The sequence below is a fragment of the Acipenser ruthenus genome, chromosome 8, assembly GCF_902713425.1.
Source record: "Acipenser ruthenus chromosome 8, fAciRut3.2 maternal haplotype, whole genome shotgun sequence".
NCBI lineage: Eukaryota > Metazoa > Chordata > Actinopteri > Acipenseriformes > Acipenseridae > Acipenser > Acipenser ruthenus.
Genome location: NC_081196.1, coordinates 48,747,249 through 48,773,624, shown reverse-complemented (window position 1 = coordinate 48,773,624; position 26,376 = coordinate 48,747,249). Strand labels below are relative to the sequence as shown.

The following is a 26,376-nucleotide window of genomic DNA, read 5'->3' as shown; positions in this document are numbered from 1 at the left end:
TTCTGCTTTATTGCTGATTACTGCTGCAAAACTAATCCCTTTGCTGCCTAAGAAACTGGATCTTCTCTCTTTGAGTTTCACTTTCTGTCTCACTCTATCTCTATGCTATCCTAGTTACTTCATAGGATCTTTTTTTTTAATATTAAATCACAATGACATGGTATTTGTTTTGTATATTTTTTCTATTGCAGTTTCTGATTGGATCATTGTTTTTCTTCTTTTAAACTAAAAGCTGTGATAAAGTAAAATACCGTTTAGAGCTACCACACCTACAGTATGCAACAGATAGCATTAATCTTAAATTCGAGTACTCCATTATCTCTATTTTCTTCTTAAACTTTGCAGAATAAAATATACATTTAACAGAAATAAAAATAAGGGGTCACCAAATTATTTGTATCATATACAGTACTCAATTATCAATGTAAATATGTTTTTAAAGACATTAAATTGGCACCAGGAGACCTGAAACTATTGTATTTCATTGCTAAAAACAACATAACATACTTAATGATTTGCACTCGCTGTACTTTTTAATGCTACTGGTCGTTCAACCTTCTTTAGTCACATCAAGTGTTGTACTGTAATAAGTTAGATATGGTAGAAACACAGAAGCCTGCATGAAAATACAATACAATATGAAATGAGCGTCCCAAGAAAGGTTCTGGGGACACTGGGACCAGTGTTTCAAAAGTGGTTTGGTCACCTTAAATGTTAATATTACTAGCCCAGGACCCATTAATATGTTGTCAAAATAGCACACTGCACCCGCACTCACATTATTGTAAATTACTTCACCACAGACTTCTTCAGTGAAATACAAAAACAAATACACTATATTTTAATTGAAAGACCAAAGCAACTCTTAAATATTGTATTGCATGTATTTTACTTTTATTATGTTTATAAGAATTCATAGAAAAATGTATTCATAATTTAAAATGCCATTCATTTTAGCTGCTCCAATTGTTCTCTGCTCACTTTGATAGATAGATAGATAGACAGATAGACAGATAGATAGATAGATAGATAGATAGATAGATAGATAGATAGATAGATAGATAGATGTGGAAAAGTTGAAACTAGAATTCTGTCAGTAACAGCAAAATACCTTGGAAGCTTCAGTGTGATGACTAGTTTTGTTTACTTAATTGTTAGTGGTCATGCCAATTTCACAACTAAATTAAGTTAAAGACTGTCATTGCATCACCTTAAACCTTGCAGTCATTCTTAATCAAGTTCTACCGATAAAACTGGGCTGTGCAGTACATCATTGAGTGCAGGTTTTAGTGGCCTCTCTTTCTGCCTTAATAACACAGTCTTCGCATGAAGGCAATAAATTAATAAAGCAATTTCAAAATCAAGGTCCGGAGAGACTTTAGCACACCACAGCCTCTTTTCAAGATGTTTAGGTCTTAAAATGTTTTACGTTAATGTAAACACAAACAAGTGGGCAATGTAAGGTGATGCAGGCCAAGAATCAGTCTTGAGTGCAGCATGAACACCAGTTTCGCATGTGGAAAGCTAATCTAATACAGTTCTTGTTTTTGGATTTTCTTTTCTTCCATTTTTTTTATTTCAGTCCTCAGGTGATTTTCTTAAAGTTCTACTTAGAAATTAATACCACCAGCCAGAAAAGTGAATAGCAGTCTTCTCCCAAGTGTTGAGAGCAATATTCTTTCCTTACTTAATCTCCTTAATTTCTTCTACATTATTATCATTATTTATTTCTTAGCAGATGCCCTTATCCAGGGCGACTTACAGTCGTAAACAAAAATACATTTGGCAAATGCAGTGCTCATGAAAGGGGAAGGACAACAACACAATGATTCCAGTCCACCTCAGTCCTGACCTGAACACCCCCTGCCATTCAGTCCTCAACCTTTCTCAAGCAGGGAGCAGAAGCAATTGTGCTAAATTGTGTGGTGGTTTTGTGATGTCCATGGGATTAGGCTGAGATCACCAGTCAATTCACTGATGTGATCTGACTTTGAACTCACATCTCCAGCGAGGCTAATGAATTAGCACACGTACCACCTAGCCAGCATTAGATTGGTCCTTTTTATGCAGTAAACATGTCAACTTGTGTGCTTAATGTTCTCTGTTTTGTTCAGTGGAAGTCTTTCCTCATTCCCTTTCTTTCCCAGTTCTTGTACTTCAACAGTATAACTTGACTGCTGGTCTGAAAGAGGAACATTTAACAAAACATATTTAAAAACAAGAGGGTATTAGCGTTAGAGCACACAACAAAATACTGCAACAGTAAATACTGGGTTTATTATGAAACATACAGTATAGATTTAAACAGGAATGTATTTTTAGCAATAAGCACAAGTTGTCAATTAAATGTTTCTTAATAACCATAGGCAAGTTAACCAGAAAATGTCAATTATTCAAATGAATATCTATAAACCTCCAAAGAAATGCTAAATTAGTCAATACATTATGAACTGTTTGTGAATGGCATGATGTTATTGTTAGTTGTGTATGGTTGAAGAATTATGATAATACTGAGATAAGATATTTGAAAAAAAACAGCTCAAGTGATAAGCCCTGGCAAGCATTGAGGCTGTAAAGGTTATTGTTGATAAAATTCCTTTAAAGTGTATTAAATAACATTTTATTATACTGGGTTTCAATTTTCCAAGTGTTTGGAAATTAAAATGGTGGTCTATATATCAAGGTGGTTTATATACATAAACTTTACAGTTAGATCATTTCTCAAAGGTATGAATTGGTGATTAGGCAAACATTTGTGTGTGTTTTTATGAAACAAACCAATAACATTTTAGAACATTTTACATGAATAATAGAAGTTTATTCAAGATTATTCAAAACATTCTTGAGTTAAAGCTTTGTGAATAGGGTCCACAATTAAATAAATATTTCAGAGAAAGGAAAGTGAATTAGAAACTCACCTTCTGAAACTGCATTTAACTGACTTGCATCTGGGTTTCCTAGATAAAAGAAACAGAAACAGCAGTTCAGAATTTAAAAGAACACTTTTTAAATGCAATTATTAAGCAAAACATACTTCTTAATCATTCACCAACACTATAAACCAGTAGCCCTCATATAACAGTCTGCAGACCACATGTGGCACCTCAGAATTGATGTGATTTATAATATTGTGAATTAAACACCCCTACTGTCACTTCACTTGAGGCTGCCTTTTGTTGTTCATTACTTTTTTTTTTTTTTTTTGTCAAACCCACCTACAATTTTGTGTCAGTTCAGTTAACAATGACCTGCTTTCTCTTTTATCAATAAAACAATACTGTATGTTCCCTCGTGTCATCTATAAATGATCTAAACCACAATTGTTTGCATATAGTAAATGTATATACTGTATGCTACTACTGTTGGTCCTCGAGTAATCACTTGCATTGGGAAATATAGCTGTATTAATTAGATTTTACCCAGATCTGCCTAACTGGTTAGTATATTTATACAAAATTTTGTTTCCACTAGGTGGTGCTTGTGAATAATGACTTCAATAATAATAGCACAGAACTTACTTTTGCTGAAAAACTTGATCCAGACGAAAACTCCAGCTATCACCAAAACAATTACAATTACGATTGCTGCTGCACCAAGCAAAATCTCTACTGGGAAGCCAGGAGGGTCTGTGATTAGACCTGAAATAGGACCAGAGCTTCAGATAGAGTTTTAAATATACTACAAGTTTCAGTTTTAATATTATTTTAATATTATTTGTATTCCATTTGTATTCTATCATCTTGAACAGTTTTGGTACTTTCATTATGAAAAGTGGGTTGAAAAACTTGTATAAATCAAATTTTTTTACTTTTGGCTTAGAGAGGAAATGAGCAGGAACAGTGCTTGTGACAATGGATAGGAAAAGCTAGGGTCAACTCTTGGCTCGTTGGAGCCTACAGCTGGGAAGTGAATTTACTTGGGAGCGTGGGAAAGCAGAAAGAAAAGCAACCCGGATCCCCCCACCTTCCACATTCAGGTGACCACTCTTGGTGAGGGTGTTGGCATGGCCCGGTCACACCAGTTCAAAGCAAGAGCGTGGATCACCTGGGGGGGAAGACTGAGACATGGGAAATGGAAAAAGGAAGGAAAGATGGTCAGAAGGAAGGAAGGATAAAAGAGGTAGATTTGAGTGAACACAGGAAAGGGGTATTGGTATAGGTGTGGCGAGGGGTCCCTCTGTGAGGCGGCGCAGGTTGCAAGGTCCAGAAGTGATTTTCACTTAGCCCCAGAGGGAGAACAGTTGCAGATGTAGCGTAGCATAGTGGAGGAGGATGGGAGGAAGAAGAATTTGAGAAGGAAATGAAGGTTGACAGAAAGTACATTGGCAGGAATGATGGAGACTGAGAGGAAGCAGAACCCTGAAACTCACTCTGAGGTTACAGTTCTACCGAGTCCATGTACAAATTCCAGCTACAAAGATGCATGTGAAGCTTGCGTGGAAAAGTTGAATTGAAAAGGAATACAGTGTGTATTGTTTTATCATGCAAATACAGTATAAATGCTGATTCATACATTTCAGAAATTCAATGGGATTTAAAGAACCAGACGACTATTCATCTTATTGAGATTTGGTCTTTTTGCAAGTAGTACCCATGAGTCATAGTCTAGTTGCAAAGTCAACAATATCTGGGGTTGAAAACAAAATAATGATCATGTTCAAAATACTTGAACATGAAAAAAAATAGTTCTTGTTCCTCGATCTCCTGCTTCGCTGCTGGGAAAATCCTTTTAAATACAAATATGAATTATGTTTGAAATTGGAACTCACAGCCTCGCAAAGATGATGTTTTGTTCTCTCCTGTTTTCTGGTTCTCAATGGAGCAGCTGATGGTAAGCCCTTCAGTAAGGTTGACAGTCACCTGACTGTCAATAATGTACAGTCCACTGTCAGGATCCTTTGTAAAGTTTGTCTGTCCCTGCGGATGCACAAGGGTTTCTCCATTCTGTATGGTCCAATGTACTTGAGGCTTTGGATATCCTCCATTTGAAATGCAACTTACATTTCTTTCTACTTGTTCCTCACTTTTCCAACAAGGGCCTAGGTTTATTGATGGGTCTGTAAAACTTGCTAAAGGAAAAACAAAGACAAAACAAAACTGGGAGCAAAATCAGGCATTCCTGGTAGCAAATCATATCATGGTTCATAAACATGAAGTAAAATGGAAATGTGAAAAAGACCGATTCACTGTCCTATCCAAAGTGTTAAAGCAATATGACAGTGAAAGGGTCTTAACGGAGGAAAATCAAAGATACAGACACAAAACAATAACTTAAAAATGTACTGTCTCTATGTAGCTGTAACTCAATATGGCAGCCATATTAGGTTCAAGGTCAATTTCTCGGTCAGTAAACATTTAGCATGAATGGTTTACCAAACCCTGCAAATATAAAGTCACTGCCTAAATGGTTTCTGACATACAGTACTTTGACACTGTAGCAGAATCTCTTTTACAAAGAAACTATCAGAAATGGATCAGAAATGTACGACATCCCACGACCGAACTTGACCGAGAGAATCACAGTATACACCTGTGGACCTAGCATAAAGGCATTATCTAAAAGTGTTAGGTCTTTATCATCCAGAAACCAAAAACTCACATTGTGAAAGTGAAGGGTCCCATTAGATTTTGCCTGCAGAGTTCCACAAAACTGAACATTTGAAGTTACCAGTAAACCATAAATGGTTTATGAGATGCACAGATAAAACTGTGCATAATAAAGCTTAATAAAACATCACCTATATTTGAACTGACAAGAGCCCAGCAGACAATTTGCAACTTTCTGAATTTCTGACTTTCACGCTAATATATATCTTGAGAAGTACTTTTTCAATAATGATGAAACTTGATCTTGACATTTCGTGAGTTTAATTTGAAATTCACAGTCGTAGCGAGGATGACATCCTTGTTCATATAAAAACCCAAATCTTAATATAATTCACCATGACCAGGTTTTATTATCATAACCATACTTCAAATCTTACCTGTGACTTCCAGTTTAACGGTGCATGGGTTTGACATGGGGCCTCTGCCATCATTAAAGTAGCAGATGTAAACATTGTCATCTGTGTGTCTAACTGGGGCTATCTGTAAAGAGAAATTTCCTTTTTCCAACTGATCTAGAAAAATTCTTGTCCTGTTCTTATATGCTTCGCCCAGATGCTGCAAGTCTTCTTTTCCCTTACTGAACTCATGGACCACGTCCTCATCTTTAGTCTGCCAGTATATCACCAAAAGTTCCTGCCTTTCTTTAAGAACTGCTGTAAGGCTGCAAGGAAGTGTCACTGTTTTTCCGATTTCCCCACTGATTACGGTGTCCCAGGACTTTCCTTGGCATACTGTAACTAAGAAGAAAGAAAATAATAGGATCATATTCATTTGTTTGTTTGTTTTTTTCCCCCTCAAAATTCCATTTCCGGTTGGGATAAGTTTAGATGGGATAAGTGTCAGTGAGGCACTTTTTATCTGTGTGGTTGGCACGCAAATGGTTTAGCAACACACTGGGATCTATTTTATTGATCTTACTAATGTCACTCTTTAACTCTACATAAATTATACCCAAGGGTGTTTTAATGACCACATTATTGACATTTCTACATGCAATAAAAATGTAATTAAAACAGATCCACACAAAATAGGTTTATATATTTGATGGCTCCATTATTAGGATCCGCTAGTGTTTTGATCATCATTTGATATGTTAATTAGTACTAAATATGCATAATTTGAAAACGAAAGATTTTGCAAGTACTGTAGAAGACGCAAAGTAGGGTTGTGCCAGATTTGGATTTGAAGAACAAACCAGAAGTGGAGGTAGTCATAGCAACAGTGGGGTACATTTCTAACCAACAGAATACATTATTACACAACTTCAGTTTTTTTTTATTTATTTATTTATTTATTTTATTTTTTGACTGCTGCAAAACCATAAAACCATAAGAGTTTTCAAGCATTTTTTTTGTAAATTGCAAGTGTTAGTCACCAGTCCAGTAAATGTTTTTTTTCAAAATGAGAGTACATGGAAAAAAGGCCTGTTACCTAAATTTACACACTTTCAGTTCACAATGAAAACAAATATTGCAAGTGGCTGAGATGTATCAAATCAACTAGGAAGGACTGTAAGGTTGTGGTCTACTGTAGTAAACCTTCACTCATGAAGCTAATTACATTAATCCCTGCAACAGCAGTACATTCAAATGTTAACATTAGACCATCATTAACATGTAAAAGCAGATAATCATAGCCTACATACACTGTATGTAAACATAGAAAAGGAAGTGTGACAGACATACAGACAGAATGGATAGAAAGACAGACTCTATACTCTGATATTCTGATATATTCAATAATTTGTACAAAAGAAGTTCCATCACAATTGCCGATGCAGTTATCTAAGATATATGTGAAACTATATGACATACAGAAAGACATTTGGACGAACGGACAGACAGTTTCCATACACCCAAAGATACACTCAGTAAGTTGTGTTAAAGAAGGTCTTTAGCAAATTTTATCAGAATTGGAGAAAGGTTTTTTTAGATCTATATGCAGGAATGTAAGTGTAACAACCATACAGACAAACAGTCACATTGACAGACAAAAAGCCTCCAAATACAATACCAAAGAAGGTGTTTAGCAAGTTTTGTCACAACCAGTTGTTCTCTAGATGTTCTCTAGATGTATTCAAAACCCAACCAACCAACCAACCAACCAACCACTCTCTCTCTCTCTCTCTCTCTCTCTCTCTCTCTCTCTCTCTCTCTCTCTCTCTCTCTCTCTCTCTCTCTCTCTCTCTCTCTCTCTCTCTCTCTCTCTCTCTCTCTCTCTCTCTCTCATACCAAAATGCATAATCAGACCAATAATAAATTCACCTGAAATGCCAAGCCAAGGACCTGTTGAAGCATCAGGCATAATAGTGCACTAAAGACCTTACTGCAAACCACTTTTAAAACAATAAAAAAAGGTCTAAAATTTGCCATGAAATATGAACAGGAATCTGAAGCAATCTTTTCTGAAGCAAATTACTTTTCTCCAAAAATGGACCACAGTATGTTTGGAGAACAAAAGGGAACACTTTCAATGAAGAAATCCTTGTACCTACAGTTAAACAAGGAGGTGGTTCAATCATGATACAGGGGGTTATTTTAGCAGTTCAGGGACTGGAGACATTCATGTGATTGAAGATTGAATGAATACAGCCATGTACTGAAACACTGATACCATCTGCTCGTAGGCTGATTGGTAGACAGTTTATCTTCCAACACGACAACATACCAGAGGTTACAGCTAAGTCAAGTCTGGATTTATTGAAGAAAACAAAGACAAATGTTCTGTAATGGCCTTCACCATCACCAGATCTCAATAAAATAGAAATGCTTTGGACTGGTCTGAAAAAAGCTGTAGCCAAGTATTGTGCATCCAGGAAATATGCAAGACAGAGTGGACTTAGATTTCACCAACAAGATGTAACATACTGGTTAAGAATTATCATAAACGTCTGAAAGCCGTAATAAAAACAAAAGGAGGACACACAAAATACTAAAGCAGCGGTGCCAATGTGTCATGAACAAATACTGTTAGTTAGTTTTTTTTTATATAAAGATTGTTTGTTAAATTACTAGAAATTGTGGATTTTGCTTTTGTTTTATAAAAAAGTGGTTCAAGTTTATCCAAATGTTTGTCCTTAACCTGTTACCTGGTATAATAAGCGTAGGGTGCCAAGGAGCCAATACTTTTTTCTGTGACTGAATATATTTGACATTCCTGCATTTCTTGAAAACTTGGCATAGACTAGGACAGAAGGTTTGGGCTTTGCATTTTTTTAAGGTCAGGAAAGTCCCAAATGATCTCACAAATCAAACAGAAACTGTGAATTCCAAAAAAATAGACATATGGTTGTCGATATTTTAATTGTTTACTCGCATTGCACTCTCAAGCAAACATAATCTGGTTTCTGTTGATGTGTGTCTTGGATATATATACATCTGTGAAATTGTGTGGTTTTTACATATTGTCATTTTGCTACAACTTTCAAAGGATTATTCTGGGAATACTAAATTCACGGTTTTTAATAAATGTAAATGTACATTTTTTTTATTTAGCCTATTAGGCTACATGACGGGGTACACCCCACCCTTGTGTGTGTGTGTGTGTGTGTATTATTTTGTATTTGTTGTATTATTATTTCAAATGTATGTTTTGTGTATGAAAACACAATGTTTTTTTTATTATTGTTTGCAGCCTGGATGGGGTTAAAATGCCCCATCCAGATAAATTTGTGAGAATGCATGGTTATTGATAAACTGGCTGTTGACTGTTGTATGATAAAACCCGTGGTGAATGTGCTTGAGGGGTAAATTAGGTAATTGATAGGCAGTTGACTCCTCGGCCACAGTATAAAAGACCTGCAGCTTTGGCTGAACGGGGTGGGCTACCCAGAAGAGGAAAGAGAGAAGTAAGAACAGATACTGAAAGGAAACAATTGCTACTTGTTTGATTTAGTGTTCACTTTTTTGTGTTTTGTCTGTTTGGTTTGGCCAGTGAGCCATTTTGTTTTGTTAAGTGTTTTGTTTTTGTTTAAATATTTTATTTAATAAAGAAACAAGCACATTTGTGTCTTGCCTGTTGTGTATTCCATTCATTTCCTGGCCTGGTTAGTCACCACAAAGTCAACCTGCCACAGCTATTCACACCACATTTATTCAGAGGCCAACTAAGCCAAAATACCTCAAAATGTTTATTTTTTCTAAACGATTATACAGACCTGATTGGAAAATGACAGCATGATTCACAGATCCGGCTAAGACTCAGCGATCATACAGTATGGGTATTTATTGGTTGAAGGTGTAAAGGTACATTTCCCTAAAAAAACTGGCCATGTCCTGTGATGATAAATGTAGCTCTCACCCTGGGAAATGCAAACTATTGTACCTTGAATTTGTATAGCTTTCCCAATGTACCAGCATTTATTATAAAAAAAAAAAAATGTTAAAAAAATTGCAGTAGCGTACTTCAGTCAGGTTCCTCATGGTGTCTCTCCATAGCACCCTACATGACTATGAAACCATTACTTTTTGTTGAAAATGAAACAATAAACATTAAAAGAGGTTCACAACAAACAATGCTAGTCAAATTTTAAGATGAAAAAGCTATTTGTAGCTATATGGCAGTGTAGCAAGGCAATTGTCCTGCACATGTGTAAATTAGTGTTGGTGTAATTTTACATGGGGAAATGGGTTTATTGTGTGTCTTTTTTTGTTGATTTGTGTGATTAAATTATTGTTTACAGACGGGCGCTCGTTTGAGACAATGCTGCCTGATGGGTTTGGTTGAGAGGAGGGGCAGTGGATGATTGGCTGTGCCGGTCCCCAATCAGCAGGTGGGCGGGTCTCGACAGAGTATCCATCTGTTTAAAAACACCCGGTGGAGCTCGCTCGGGACGACTGCAACGCCATGTAGAGAGGGAAGGGGAGCTGTGTATATTCGAGAGGAGCGAGTCCGCTCTGCAGGAACGATAACTACGCAACCCTGAAACTGCAAGCGGTGTTTATGAAGGCAATGCCCAGCCAAGGCCGTATGAAGCAGCAGGAGTCGTCGTATGACTACCGGCTCATAAGTAGGTTAGTTTAGGGGATAGTGATCTCAAGTAATGTATAGCGAGGGTTACGTAGTGTAGCCGGTTCCTGGAGCGGGACACCATAAGGCTAGCGCTCGCCCTGTGTGGCACCTTTTATTTGTAGTTTTTGTACTGTGTTTTATTTTGCCTTTTGTACAGCTTGCTGTATGTGTCCTCTGTGCGTTACCATAGCTGGTAACGTCACATGACCCCTTTATTTACTTTCTTTTTGTATTAATAAATCCTGCACGCCTCTGCTGGCATTTCAACTCCACCTCCCTTGTCTCTCTGTATTGCAGCGGATACCCACACACGTGACACGAGCGAGACCCTGTCACAGGCAGCTAACTAGAAATCTCAAAGTGATGTACATTCTTGCACCTTACAGAGGTTGTTGTGATGTAGATTTGAGATGTCGACTACAAGTGACTGTAAAATTGTAACTTCAGCTGGGGGAATTCTGCTGCCTTTAATGCCAGTTTGTCAACAGCATTAATACTTTGTTGTCTGCATTTAAAATGGCTGGTTCTGGGCGTAGCACTTTACTGTTCTTTGGAAGTTGAGTCAGCAGCAATCATTATATTATAAAGCAGAGCTAGTAAAAACAGAACAGAATCTTGTGGGCAGGAATTTCCAAATGCGTAAATCTAAAATATCTTCCATGTCAATGTTCCCTTTTGTTTCCTATGAAGCTTGGCTGTTTTTTTGTTTTCTTTAACCCCTCCCAGTAGGGCCTGTGGATTCTGTATTTGAGGCCCAAATGTACAAATTGGCTTTTTAATTTTTCATTGATATGAATTTTTCTTTTCTGTAAACTGGTTTAAGATGTAACTTGTTTCATATCGGGTCATTTAAACTTTAGCACCACTAAAACTTTGACTTCCTGTTTTTAAATTCATTTTTAGTTATTCTTTATTGGTTTTAGTCTACGACACTTGTGGACAAATCATGAAATACCAACCTTCTATAATCTCTTTGACATTCAATGCAGACCACAAAGAATGACCACAGCATTGTTGAGTAGACATTCCCTCAATGTATATTTTCAGCCAGCCTTAAACCATAAAACAATATACGGTAACATGTCACAGCCAACTATTAATAATAATTGGTACTGCATTAAAATGCCAGTGTAAACCTCAGAAAATGGTGCACTCTGCTCTCAGTGGGATTTTGCAGCCTAATACTAAAACTGTCTAATTGTGGCAACTGAAAAAAAAATTAGATTTGTAAATGTTTGGTAACACAGCCACCAATAAACATTTCTACATCATCCCATTGTTTATCAAAATGTTAATACAAATCAAAAGTGGGTGGCCTGAAAAGGAAACTGTGCAATAAAAGCATATGCAATTAGTTATAACATTTTCCAAGTTTCTGCCCCAGCCACTTGCGATGCCACATTGGTTGACGAATGAGGTAATAGCCATTTGACTGACAAATGTTCTGGTAATCAGGGTGCCTAATATACATGCTGTTTACGATTTTAATCTAGTTTAAAAGTGAGTTTCCTGCCTGAACCACCTCTTTGCTGAATTTTCACAGACCCGGATTACCCTTAATCTTGGACACTACCTAATATTAATTTATATTACCTTCAGTACAATTTAGATAAGATTAGCATTGGTCCACCTTTTTTGTAATAAGGGGCAACTCGCTCTTAAGTGAACATGGCAAAATGCATCTTATGCAACTTCCTGTTTGACTCTCTAGCCCAAGCAAAATAAGGAACAACTTTTCTGTGCTGACCTTGTTGTACCAGTATGTAGTGTTGTCTGTATATTCTGTCACGTTGCATTTATTTACTGATGGGAAGTTATTAATCGTGATGCTCTGCATCACCAGACTAGTATACAGCAGTCAGCATTGTTGTTTCAAGCACTTTGATATCATTTCAGGAACAGAAAACACTACAAGCATCTTTCATAAAAAAAAAAAAAGTGTAATAGGAAGGTAAAAGATATCTTAGCAGTGGGAAATTCTCCACAAAAATATAACAGTGGTAACCTATGTTTCTGTCAGTCAGTCATTTCAAATGCTATTTTTACTTCAGCTTTTATATATTAACTGCAGGTGTGGAAACTGAAACTGGGACCGATTCATACAACATAATTCCCCAGAGGAATTCCCAAAACAATGTGTAATTTTCTAGGAGTTCACTGTTTTAAAAATTAACAAGAACACAGCTGTACAACTTAAACAACACTGGTAGTTTTTACATGATAGTAATGTTATCTATTTTATAGGATAAAAAAAGGGTTGGCAAGGAGACAAAGGTATGGCTATTTTTTTCGGTTGTAATATATATATATATATATATATATATATATATATATATATATATATATATATATATATATATATATATATATCGTGCATTGTTTATCTGACCCTGCCGTACCTTATACATTTTATTTTTTATTTTTTTTGGATGCTTCTCGTGCCCCCTTTGGATTGCTTCGTGCCCCCTCTGTTGAGAACCACTGGGTAAATGTGATGGACTAGCCATCACAAGACCTCACACCAGCTGCCCATGCACAGTTCACCCTGGGTTGCCTTGATCACGGGTTCTTGAAGACCCCAATCAATGCGAACCAAAGACAGCTAAACGACAAGCCTGGCCTCCCCCCATCCAAACCAAGCTGCATCAACAACAGTCAAAGCTGCCACATCAGCAGAAAACACCTGTGGAGACCCGGAGTAAATCACTGATGCTCACAACATTGATATACATTGTAACTCCTGAATGTGGCTAAGACTTATGCACAGCAGTATATATATATATATATATATATATATATATATATATATATATATATATATATATAGTGCCGTGAAAAAGTATTTGCCCCCTGTCTGATTTTCTGCATTTTTGCACATTTTTTCACATTGTATTTGGTCAGATTTTGTTGTGGGTTGTAGCAGTATATAGAGGGAGTCAGAGAAAAAATGACACCAAAGTTTGGTGCTTCTTTCATTTGTTTGGTGTGCAAGGTAATCAAACATGCAATCTTCAGGTGTGAAAAAGTTATTGCCCCCCCTAGTTAACTCAACCCAATTAAAGGAATAATTAGGGTCAGCTGTTTGAGTAGAACCAGGCTTGATTTGGACCAGCCCTGCCCAATATAAATCTGACTAACTTTGGCCCTTACCATCAGAGTGAAGTTGTCAGCACACAGGTTCTAGAGGCACATCATGCCACGAACAAAAGAAATTCCTGAAAACCTCCGGAAAAAAGTTGTTGATGCCTATCAGTCTGCAAAGGGTTGCAAAGCCATTTCTAAGGCTCTGGGACTCCACCGAACCACAGTCAGAGCCATATTGTCCAAATGGAGAAAGTTTGGGACAGTAGTGAATCTTCCCAGGAGTGGCTGTCCTGCCAAAATCTCTCCAAGAGCAAGGTGTAAAATCGTCCAGGAAGTCACAAAGAACCCTAGAACAACATCCAGAGATCTGCAGGCCTCTCTCATCTCAGCTAAGGTCAGTGTTCATGACTCCACCATCAGAAAGACACTGGGCAAAAATGGGATTCATGGCAGAGTAGCAAGGCGGAAACCATTGCTCACTAAGAAGGACATGAATGCTTGTCTCAAGTTTACCAAAAAGCACCTGGATGATCCTCAAGAGTTCTGGAACAATGTTCTATGGACAGATGAGTCAAAACTGGAACTTTTTGGCCGACATGGGCCCCGTTATGTCTGGCGAAAACCAAACACAGTAAGAACCTCATACCAACGGTCAAGCATGGTGGTGGTAGTGTCATGGTTTGGGGATGCTTTGCTGCATCAGGACCTGGATGCCTTGCCATCATTGAAGGAACCATGAATTCTGCTCTGTATCAGAGAATTCTACAGGAGAATATCTGGCCATCCATCTGTGAGCTGAAGCGCAGCTGGGTCATGCAGCAAGACAATGATCCAAAGCACACAAGTAAGTCTACATCAGAATGGTTGAAGAACAAGAAATTTAAAGTTTTGGAATGGTCTAGTCAAAGTCCAGACCTAAACCCCACTGAGATGTTGTGGCAGAACCTGAAACGAGCAGTTCATGCACGAAAACACACAAATGTCACTGAGTTGAAGCAGTTCTGCATGGAGGAGTGGGCCAAAATTCCTCTATGGGACTGTGAGAGACTAATCAATAACTACAGGAAGCGTTTGGTTGCAGTTATTGCTGCTAAAGGTGGCGTAACCAGTTATTGAGTCTAAGGGGGCGATTACTTTTTCACACGGGGGCATTGGGTGTTGCATAACTTTCTTTAATAAATAAATGAAATATGTATCAATTTTTTGTGTTATTTGTTCACTCAGGGTCCCTTGTATCTAATATTAGGTTTTGGTTGAAGATCTAATAACATTCAGTGTCAAAAAGAAGCAAAAATGCAGAAAATCAGACAGGGGCAAATACTTTTTCACGGCACTGTATATATATATATATATATATATATATATATATATATATATATATATATATATATATATATATATATATATTATAATTTGATACAAATGCCAGATCCAATGCCAACTTAAATATGTACATGTTTGTTTAAAAATAGATCTCAACAATCACAAAGATACAAAAACTATAGAGATTTATACCCTAATTATTTTATGATAATAGCAGGGAAAGCCCACTATGTAGTCTAATTATGAAACTGAAGCTAAATGAATAAGAGTATCACTGATGATTGTTATGTGGCTTTAATAAGTAGTTTTACTGGAACTGATGTACAAATCTAAAATATGCAAAGTTTGGTGTCATCTTGCTTACTGTAATACATCCTTACAGCAAGCAGTAGAATGTACTGAACATTGCTGTTTTCTTGGTTACAACTCTGTAAGTGTTTTCTGATTGGTTGGATTCACTTACTGTGGAATGAATTAGCTTGCATTTTAGATATGGGGCTGTGGGGACAGGACAAAATCACTTTCTTGTGAAACAACAGATAAATGGTGCATCATTTGCATGATTTAGGGGATTATTGAAATTTATATAACGATAAGATCCTGCCTTCATTTTTTCTTTCAACTGAAATTAAGTATATTGAACATTTCAGTTAAAGTCCATGTAACTGTTCATAATGTATTCTAAACATTACCTTTACAATACAATGCATTGGTTTCTAATATGACTTCATGAAATACTTATTTTATTAAAGACAGTGCTTACTTACTGTCTTGGTAAATAGAATGTGTTTTGTCAGTTACTCCTACACAAGTAAAAATCATAAGCCACCCATGACTTCAAACACTAAACTATGACTTATGAGGTAAAACTATAATAGACTGAATTAGACAAAGACAACCTTCTGCAGTGTAAATGGATGTATGGCTATTACACTGTAGAAGCATTTTCTAGCTGCCCCTGCTTTAATAGAAATACAAAGGAAGAGTATATAATAAAGTTGTAATGAGTATGATCATGTTAACCTTGTTGTCACACTATCAGTCTCCTACATTTGTTAGATTCCCACTGATAGCTTAAATAACTTTCTTAAACTTTCTTTTGTCTTCTTTTCATTTTATCAACTTAACTTTCCTGCCTGTGAGATGTTTGCTCCTCTTCTCTTCCACAGCCACTAAATAAACAATCAATTTCCCTTACTCATTGCCCATTCCCCACTATTTGAGTTAAAGTTTTGTACTGTACAGAAACATTCAAAGGTATAGAATCGTAAAAAATAACAACCTTACAAGCACACTGCGTGTTCTTCAGTTTGTATACAACATTACTTACATGTGCATTACTCAGTATGATTGGGACAATAACAAAAAGCTTTCTGTGAATTCTAAAAGAAGATGTTTCAGTCCCAGTCTTTGCTACTGTTATGTTGTAATAATGAGGTTCAACCCTTACCTGCCGATAAGAACAGCAAAAACAAGCATTTCAGGAAGCCCCTGTCCTTGGAAGCAAATGCATCTGCCATTGATAGTCTAAAATGAAATACAGACTGATTAGACTTTCTAAATAAAGCATGGAGGAGTGCTGCAGAAGTGCATTCCTTCCAGTAAGTTACACCATGTGAAACTGCGCGGTCCGTTACCTTTAGTCATATTCACCAAAATGTGTCATACACTTTACAGCTTGTAGTGTTAGTTTATGGCATTGGTAAATTCCCTATATCCTAAATATGTGTACATATTTTCACATAACTTTGTATAACTTCTTGTTATCTATATACATGTTGGCAACAGTATAACACTGTATGTATGTTGTTTTCATTTTAACCAGAATACACATGTTCTTGTTATATTTTATCTTTGTAATTATTGATCTATTTTTGTTTCTTTATTGTTTATATATATATATATATATATATATATATATATATATATATATATATATATATAGTTACTCAAAAAAAGCTCACCCATACATGACTTTCAAAGTTTACTGGAAAGCAGCAGTCCTGTTCTGTTGGTGGTGCTTGTCCTGTAATCCTTACACTGAAGCAATGAGAAAGGTTTCACGGGGATTTCTATAGAGAAAATCCCTTCTCCTTCTCCTGTTTTGTGTACTTTGGCCTTTCCATCTGAAACCACAGTTTATACACACAAGAGAAAACCCAAATCAGAAAAAAGGGAAGCATCGTTATTTTTTCTTAAAGGTGTTGCTGTCATAAACTGGAAACAAAAATAGTTGTTTCCTGCACTACATCTCTTTTTTCTAACCTCATGTCCAGTCCGTGATTGCACAGGGTGGTAGGGTAGATTATTATTATTTGTTTATTTAGCAGACGCTTTTATCCAAGGCGACTTAAAGAGATTAGGGTGTGTGAACTATGCATCAGCTGCAGAGTTACTTACAAATACGTCTCACCCCAAAGACGGAGCACAAGGAGGTTAAGTGACTTGCTCAGGGTCACACAATGAGTCAGTGGTTGAGGTGGGATTTGAACCAGGGACCTTCTGGTTACAAGTCCGTTTCTTTAACCACTGGACCACACAGCCTCCTATCATTGGGCCTAATTCATACTTATACTGTATCAGCTGGGCCTAATGCAGATGTAGACACACCCTTTATTATATTGGCGCTGCAAAAGATACAATAAATAATTGGTTGCAAACATCTTGCCATTGAATGGAATTGAAGAGTAAAGGTTGCCTAGCCCTGGTCAATTTAAAACGTATGTTACTACTCTATTGAACTTCAGCACTCATTTTCAGCACAACAAGTTAGTTTTAGATCTTTAATACCAAATATTCAATTTTCAACTCTTCATTGTCTTCTTGTCCTATTATCTACCTACTGACGATATGCATCATGGTCATCAACTTTATCGGCATCCTGATAGCTCTAATTTTGAATTTCAAAAATACTTGTTTACCTATCATCTGCCACAGATGTAACTACAAACAAAAAGTGCATACGTATATATAGTAATGAGCTGGCACTTTAAAAGCCTAGGGCTCTGGTTTTTCCACTGAAGTGGGCAATCTGCCTGCAATTTTGCCTATAGTGGAACATATAGTTCCAGATCTTTACCAAGTTCCATTTCATTTGCATAAAAGGTTTTCTAGCCACATGCGACATTTAAACAACACTCCAGTTTTTAACACAAACAAAGGTCATGACACTTGAAGTACTATCCAGTCATATAGGTAACTGGTTTCTGTGTGTCTGTCAAAGTGATTGACATGTAATAGGAGAGCACATTGAACCTTTTTTGGGGGGGTGGGGGTTTGACATGTTTCTTTTATTTTTAATAATTATTAGGTAGCTCTAATGTAGCAACACATAGTGGCAAGGATAAAAAAAATAAAAAATGAATGAATTAATAAGATCAAAATAGACCAGTTCAAGATCTTCGGGGTTCACACTGAATCCTACATTTTATACTGCCTACAAAATAAACCCAGTGCCAATACTTCACAATGAACACAAGAGGGCATTAGACTTTTTGCAGTGTAGTTTAAATTTTTTTTTTTTTTCCTGACAAAATGTACTATCAAATGCTCAAATTATCCTATGCTGTTTAAAAAAAGTTCCCTACCATGTGGATGCGTAATATTTTCATTGGAGGCTTTTCTTTGATTAGATTAATTAATGATGTGTTCTTGTACTATATAATGCCAGTTCAAATAATGAAACCAACCTGTTCTAAACAGAATAGGAAATTCTCTAACAACACATGACAACACCATTTAGTTCTGACTTCACAATATGCTTGTGTGACTTCTGATTCCCCTTCCAATGGTGTTATTCAATATCTTCTGTGGGAAAATATTTCTGTTTAGGTTTAGATTTGTTGGCGTGTTCATTCTTTCTATGTTAAATTAAAAGCATAATTCTTTGTGTTAGAGGTAAGAAGCATTTTGGGGGGGGGGGGGGGGGAATCCTATCTAGCAGCACAAGATATAGACTGAGATTTAAAAATCTTGCTTTATTATTATTATTATTATTATTATTATTATTATTATTATTATTATTATTATTATTATTATTATTTACACATTAATAGATATATGCCTGCCTTAATCAATCATTTCAATATACACATTTCCTGCTCTAAAGGCCTGATTGTCAAAGTCTGGTAACTTAAAAAATAAAATCTTTAGTAAATCTCTGATAATAAAAATATATATATATTTATGACTACATTTACTCAATAAGTTTTGAGTATTGGTTTCCAAGTATCCACAAAACACAAGACACAGTAATATAGCCACATATCCGCCCAAACCGTTTACGATTGAACAGAGAACATTAGTTCAGAGATTGTCGGTCGCACTTTTCGTACACTGTGTTGTATGTAGTCCGTGTATTACCATTGCTGGTTGTGTGAGCTGTTCAGTGTGTTGATATAGAGTATTAACCATAGGTAAGTGTGTGTAATAAGCATGTCAAGGGCTTCGAGGGGTTATGGGACATCATAGGCCACGAGAAATATATATCAAATATTCATTGTAAAGCTGAAAAATGTATTTTTTTTATTTATGTTTTCCTTTCTGTGCCTTGGTTTTCTTGTTCTTGAATAAAACTATCCACATCAGCCTCACTGACTTCTAGAAATCTTTAGTCTGGTGTTTTTTCTGACACTGTGATTCTGACACGGTGATGATGTCACTGCCATGGCCTGTAATCGATTACACACACTTACATGGTAGTACTAAGACTGTAAGCTTCATCAACCTCTATGGGAGATAACAACTATAAACTATATAAAATGTAAATAAATTCTGTTCGCCTGCGGGGGGTATCAACTTCAACCTCCGTCTCGATCGCCTGCTGTCAGCAGCGAATGTACCCACACGGCAGATGGCTACCCTGTCACAAGCATTAACCCTGAAGATGGAAATTAAAATAATACATTTATTGGGTGATTACTAATCATCTTAAATAATAAAAATAATCTTATGAAAGTTTTTTTTTTTTTTTTTTTTTTTTTTTTAATTCAGGGTAAATTTGAAAAACTTATAATTAGGTTCACTTACTTTTCCCCTGTCATCAACTTTCCTTTCTTGGTACTAGCGTTAGGTGCAAATAAGTTAGTTCCACGCAGGTAGAAATATGATTCTCGAATACTCCGGTTTATTTTAACAAACAATTTTATGAAAACAACCACTGTCACTGCAGTAACGCTAAAACAACTTAGCTCCAGACCACCTAGCTCAGGAGAAGGGGTTGTAGCATTCTGTGGACCACTCAACGCTGTGACGTCACAGTGGTCCGGACCACTCGGACCACTCAGTCACAGTGGTCCGGACCACTCCAGCTGTCGCTGTTATGTTATGATTTCACAGTTTCCTTTTCATTTTCTTTATTGGCAGTTATGTTATTTTCCAAATACGTATCTTTCAGTAATTCATACCAGTGTTTAAGTTTATAATAATGTGCTTGGGACCCATTACTACTGTCATGTGTATTTAGAAAATTGATTTTACACTTCCAGAAACGTTATCTTTTATATAAGGTAAATATTTTCTTGTTTTAAAACTTGCTGGTATAATATATAGCCTACATATGCATTATGATAGCCTTAACTACAAAACACACAATGACAATAATAAAACAAACATGGTGTAGCGGGTTCTCTGAACAGTTTCATAGAGATTTAGTTGTCGTAGATATATTGTTTTTAAATGTCTTACGATGTTTTCCTATGTGTTGTTTAAAGTTATGTTGACGTTGAATAGTACTTTTGCACTTTTGACAATGCCAGTGGCTTCTGTTTACTTTTTAAGAAACTTTCATTTCAGCACAATAACAGGGAATAAGGCACATGTCTGTGAAAATAAACAATAATAATATATACTGCTAATTATAATAAGCTTGATTTTATATATAGCGCCTTTCATAACCAAATATCTCAAAGCGCTTCACAAATAAGGGAAAAACAGATAAAATAACACTAAAACAACCATGACATATACAAAGTGATCTACAAAATACAAACACAATTAGAAATAAAGAATATAATAACAGCAGAAAAAAAAGGCAATTTAAATAAGTGGCTTTTTAGGCGAGATTCAAAAACAGACAGCAACTCATAATCTCTGATCTCAATAGGAAATGTTTCTATTTCTACAGGTGCATAGAATAATATTACATGAGAAAAAAGTTTGCAAATTCGAAAGGATTGTATAATTGTTATTAACCAATGATAATGATTGAAGTAAGAATAACATGTTTAAAGCGTTGCGAGTTTAAGAAATTAATAATCACTGTGTGTCTTCTTCCAATTATTTAAGAAACAAAAACGATACAAATACAATGTCTTTTGTGTGTGATTACCTCACCTACCAGCCCTACTGCTGCCTACCCCCGTGCACGCTACAATATCTATCTATCTATCTATATATATATATATTGTAACACGATTCGCACTCACTCGGGTTCGTGCCCCTTTAAAAATACGACCCAGCACACAGAAATGGATTTTCTTGCGCGGTTGCGCTAATTTTTTTAATAAAGACAAAATAAAACAAATACACAAAATAAACACCTAGCTCTGTACGAGCACTAACTAACACACGGGAACACCCTTCCTAACACGGGACAGCTAAGCTGTTTTCCCGACTTTTCAAAAAAACCTCAAACTTAAAACACACACTGGTTTGACACCGCACTTATTTTTTTCTCTGGCTACTCGGAGACAGAGCACCTCTTCTGCCTCCTTCTACTCAGCAGCCTCGAGCAGACTGCTTGCTCTCCTTTTTAAACTCCCACACCTGGACCTAATTTTTAATAACGCCCAGGTGCGGATGATAATTAACAATAAAACAATTAAACTAAACAATAAGCAAATCAATTAGCAAATTAAGTGAAACAATAAAGCAATACAAATCAAACAAAAAGGTGCATTTTCACAAGTTTTTCTTTGCAGGGAGGTTTTAACCCCCTCCCTGCCGTCTCTCACAACCCGCTATATTACACATCCCCCCCCCCCTTGTCTTTACAAGACACAGGCCACGAGACGGCCACCTCCTCCCCTAAAACACAACCACCCACCCTCGAGTCCACAAAAGTCAATTCTCGCCCTCTTCCACGGGCGAACTCGAGGGTGGATCGGTCCACATCCCGGCTCAGCCAGGTAGGGACCGCACACCGGCGACGAGGGACCCCACCGGTTTGTCAGGGGCGACCGGAACGACAAATGGAGCACTGGAGGCTGCAGTAGTGGGCAGAGGTCTGCAGCTGGGACCCAGTGCAGAGACGTCCGGTCAGCAAGGGGGAGCGAAGTAGTGACCAGGGGGAGCGTATGCGACGTCTGGGAACAGCACAGCGACGTCTTAATGTCCGGGAGGAGCGGAGCAGGGGACCAGGTGGAGAACTGTGCCCGATCCTGCCGACTCCTGGGCTCCAGGTCAAGTGAAGGGAGGTCCAGGCTAACCGACAGGGTGTCCAGGAGCAAGGGGTGAGGGACTGGACGCAGCGACGCCGGACTGGACCGTAGGGGTGGTGGTCGGGGCTGTGGTGGCGGTACGCTTGTCACCTCCTCCCTAGGCTCCGGAAGCGGCAGCTCCTCCCCTCTGGGCTCTGGCAGCGGCAGCTCCTCCCCTCTGGGCTCTGGCAGCGGCAGCTCCTCCCCTCTGGGCTCTGGCAGCGGCAGCTCCTCCCCTCTGGGCTCTGGCAGCGGCAGCTCCTCCCCTCTGGGCTCTGGCAGCGGCAGCTCCTCCCCTCTGGGCTCCGGCAGCGGCAGCTCCTCCCCTCTGGGCTCCGGCAGCGGCGGCTCCTCCCCCTCTGGCTCGGGAGATTGCGGAGCTGCGCTAGCCTGCTCCCATCTCTGGAGCAACAGCTCCAACTCTGTTGGCTCCATTTTCTTCAGTGGTGCCAACCCCCACTCGCTCATCTGTCTCTCCATTCTCGCAGTCTGCTCTCTTTGAGCAGCAGTATTGCGATTGATTCGCGCAAATAACTCCTCGATGCTCTCCATTTCTCGGGTCGTAGGGGCGCCCACACACTCTGCCACCATATGTAACACGATTCGCACTCACTCGGGTTCGTGCCCCTTTAAAAATACGACCCAGCACACAGAAAACTGATTTTCTTGCGCGGTTGCGCTAATTTTTTTTTAATAAAGACAAAATAAAACAAATACACAAAATAAACACCTAGCTCTGTACGAGCACTAACTAACACACGGGAACACCCTTCCTAACACGGGACAGCTAAGCTGTTTTCCCGACTTTTCAAAAAAACCTCAAACTTAAACACACACTGGTTTGACACCGCACTTATTTTTTTCTCTGGCTACTCGGAGACAGAGCACCTCTTCTGCCTCCTTCTACTCAGCAGCCTCAAGCAGACTGCTTGCTCTCCTTTTTAAACTCCCGCACCTGGACCTAATTTTTAATAACGCCCAGGTGCGGATGATAATTAACAATAAAACAATTAAACTAAACAATAAGCAAATCAATTAGCAAATTAAGTGAAACAATAAAGCAATACAAATCAAACAAAAAGGTGCATTTTCACAAGTTTTTCTTTGCAGGGAGGTTTTAACCCCCTCCCTGCCGTCTCTCACAACCCGCTATATTACAATATATATATATATATATATATATATATATATATATATATATATAAAGATGTGTAAATAAAATAGGTTAGGATTGTCTGTTAGGAAATATCTGTTTTGCACTGTATTTGTGTCGTTTTTGTTTCTTAATGTTAAATAATTGGAAGAAGATACACTGTGATTATTAATTTCTTAAACTCGCAACGCTTTAAACATGTTATTCTTAGTTCAATCAGTGTCATTGCTTAATAACAATTATACAATTATACAATTAGCGGCTATCTCTGCTTGCCATGCCCCCATAGACTTGGTGTCTCCGGGCGCGCATTTTTTGGCTACCCATTTTCTTAAAGGCTGTCACAAAGACGGCCAGAGTGGGTGGCGTCAGACCAGAAGCAGGAAGGAATACAGAGAGACTTGGGGTTTTGGTATAGCTGAGCGCGTGATCGCGCTCAGCATTTAATAAACAGAACAGAAAATAAAAAGGTTGTAACAAAAACACAGGACACGGCACTTGACGCCAAAATAAACAGACAGACAAAACGACTGACACTAAACAAACGGTGCACGGAGAGACAAACAAACACGGTGAGAACAAACACTTATATTTACGCTTTCTTTCACTATTTAGTTTCTCCTTCTCCACACCCGTTCTCCACTCTCGAACACCCAACCCTGAGTGCAAGAAATGTGCGTCTATATATACTGTTGTGCTGGGATTCAATTACTAATTAATTATTCACTTGAATCCCAGCACGTGAATTAATTCTGTGCAACCCCCTGCTCACATATTACATTTAACCAGCACGTGAAGTGATTTGTGCTCTCCTCGTGCCTAAATACAAATCTACACTTTTTAAATACACGTGAAACACAGACCCGTTTATATCCCGTGTACCAATGACTATACACCAACATTAACACACGCACGCAACACACAACACACAAATGCACACAGGGGCGGGGCGCATTGCCACATATACCCCCCCTTGTGCGCAAACATTAAGAAACAAAAACGACACAAATACAGTGCAAAACAGATATTTCCTGACAGACAATCCTGACCTATTTTATTTACACATCTTATATATATATATATATATATATATATATATATATATATATATATATATATATATATATATATATAGATAGATAGATAGATAGATAGATAGATAGATAGATAGATATGGTAGGTGAGGTAATCACACACAAAAGACATTGTATTTGTATCGTTTTTGTTTCTTAAATAATTGGTAGAAGATACACTGTGATTATTAATTTCTTAAAATCGCAACGCTTTAAACATGTTATTCTTACTTCAATCAATGTCATTGGTTAATAACAATTATACAATCCTTTCGAATTTGCAAACTTTTTTTCTCATGTAATATTATTCTACGCACCTGTAGAAATAGAAACACTTCCTATTGAGATCAGAGATTATGAGTTGCTGTCTGTTTTTGAATCTTATTAAATTTAAATTGCCTTTTTTTCTGCTGTTATATTCTTTATTTCTAATTGTGTTAGTATTTCATGGTTGTTTTAGTGTTATTTTATCTGTTTTTCCCTTATTTGTGAAGCTCTTTGAGATATTTGATTATGAAAGGCGCTATATAAAATCAAGCTTATTATAATTAGCAGTATATATTATTATTGTTTATTTTCACAGACATGTGCCTTTGTCAAAAGTGCAAAAGTACTATTCAACGTCAACATAACTTTAAACAACACATAGAAAAACTAAGACATTTAAAAACAATACATCTACAACAACTAAATCTCTATGAAACTCATCAGAAAACCCGCTACACCATGTTTGTTTTATTATTGTCATTGTGTGTTTTGTAGTTAAGGCTATCATAATGCATATGTAGGCTATATATTATACCAGCAAGTTTGAAAACAAGAAAATATTTACCTTATATAAAAGATAACGTTTCTGGAAGTGTAAAATCAGTTTTCTAAATACACTTGATAATGGTAACGGGTTCCAAGCACATTATTATAAACTTAAACACTAGTATGAATTACTGAAAGATACGTAACTGCCAATAAAGAAAATGAAAAGGAAACTGTGAAATCATAACATAACAGCGACAGCTGGAGTGGTCCTGACCACTGTGAAATGCTACAACCCCTTCTCACTCAAATACAAGCAATAAACAACGTCAGTATAATGTGTCGTGTGCCCACTGGGGTATGTCTTTCTAAACAATGGATTTAGAGGAGCTCCCTAATAAAAGCTGAATCTCAAAACAATAATTGTGTGAATATAGTAATTGTTACAGCTGTGTATAATATTTAAAACAGAATTAATTTTACATATCCACCAGGAACGTGGTTTATCACAACTTAATAAAAAATAAATTTTAAAAAAACTATTACTTACTTACTGTATTTTGCCTTATGCGAAGTCTCCCGAGTCTTGACTTTCTGAAAAAGTTGTTTTTAAAAACATTCAGCAGTGGACCATACTGGTGGGTTCTATATTCATCAAAAAGACGAAACTGTAACAACCGTCTCTATCGCTGTAGGGTTAGCTCTCTTCATCCAGCGAGGTACAATTAATGGATGAATATGAATTTTGCCAAATGCTTAAAACTTGATCTCATTCTGTGACGTAAGAAAGCGCCGTATGTCTTGTCTATTCATTTCTGTGCCACACGACCATTTCTCTGCAAAGTTCTGTTTTACAGGAGTCGCGGAATTCCCCGTGCTTTCAAAGTGAAACAAAAAGTTGTTGATGTAGTAAACATGTAGATATATGTATTTGGATTAAATTGTGTTACAAATTA

The 26,376-nt window shown here is 37.1% G+C and overlaps 1 protein-coding gene across 2 annotated transcripts; it reads right to left on the bottom strand.

The window, feature by feature from the left end:
- LOC117406913 (CD276 antigen homolog) lies at positions 1 to 26,258 on the bottom strand. 2 transcript variants are annotated; one of them, XM_034011316.3, is made up of 8 exons: positions 25,971 to 26,258; positions 16,988 to 17,149; positions 16,474 to 16,550; positions 5,984 to 6,343; positions 4,769 to 5,068; positions 3,519 to 3,638; positions 2,919 to 2,957; positions 1 to 2,182 (listed from the first exon to the last, which is right to left on the bottom strand). In XM_034011316.3, the coding sequence occupies exons 2-8, from the start codon at positions 16,993 to 16,995 to the stop codon at positions 2,079 to 2,081; spliced, it is 1,008 nt and encodes a 335-aa protein (XP_033867207.1). In that variant the 5' UTR covers positions 16,996 to 17,149; positions 25,971 to 26,258; the 3' UTR covers positions 1 to 2,078. The 2 variants fall into 2 exon arrangements, with proteins under 2 accessions (XP_033867207.1, XP_033867208.1); XM_034011317.3 differs by having other exon boundaries at positions 25,975 to 26,258.
- Positions 26,259 to 26,376: the final 118 nt, after the last annotated feature.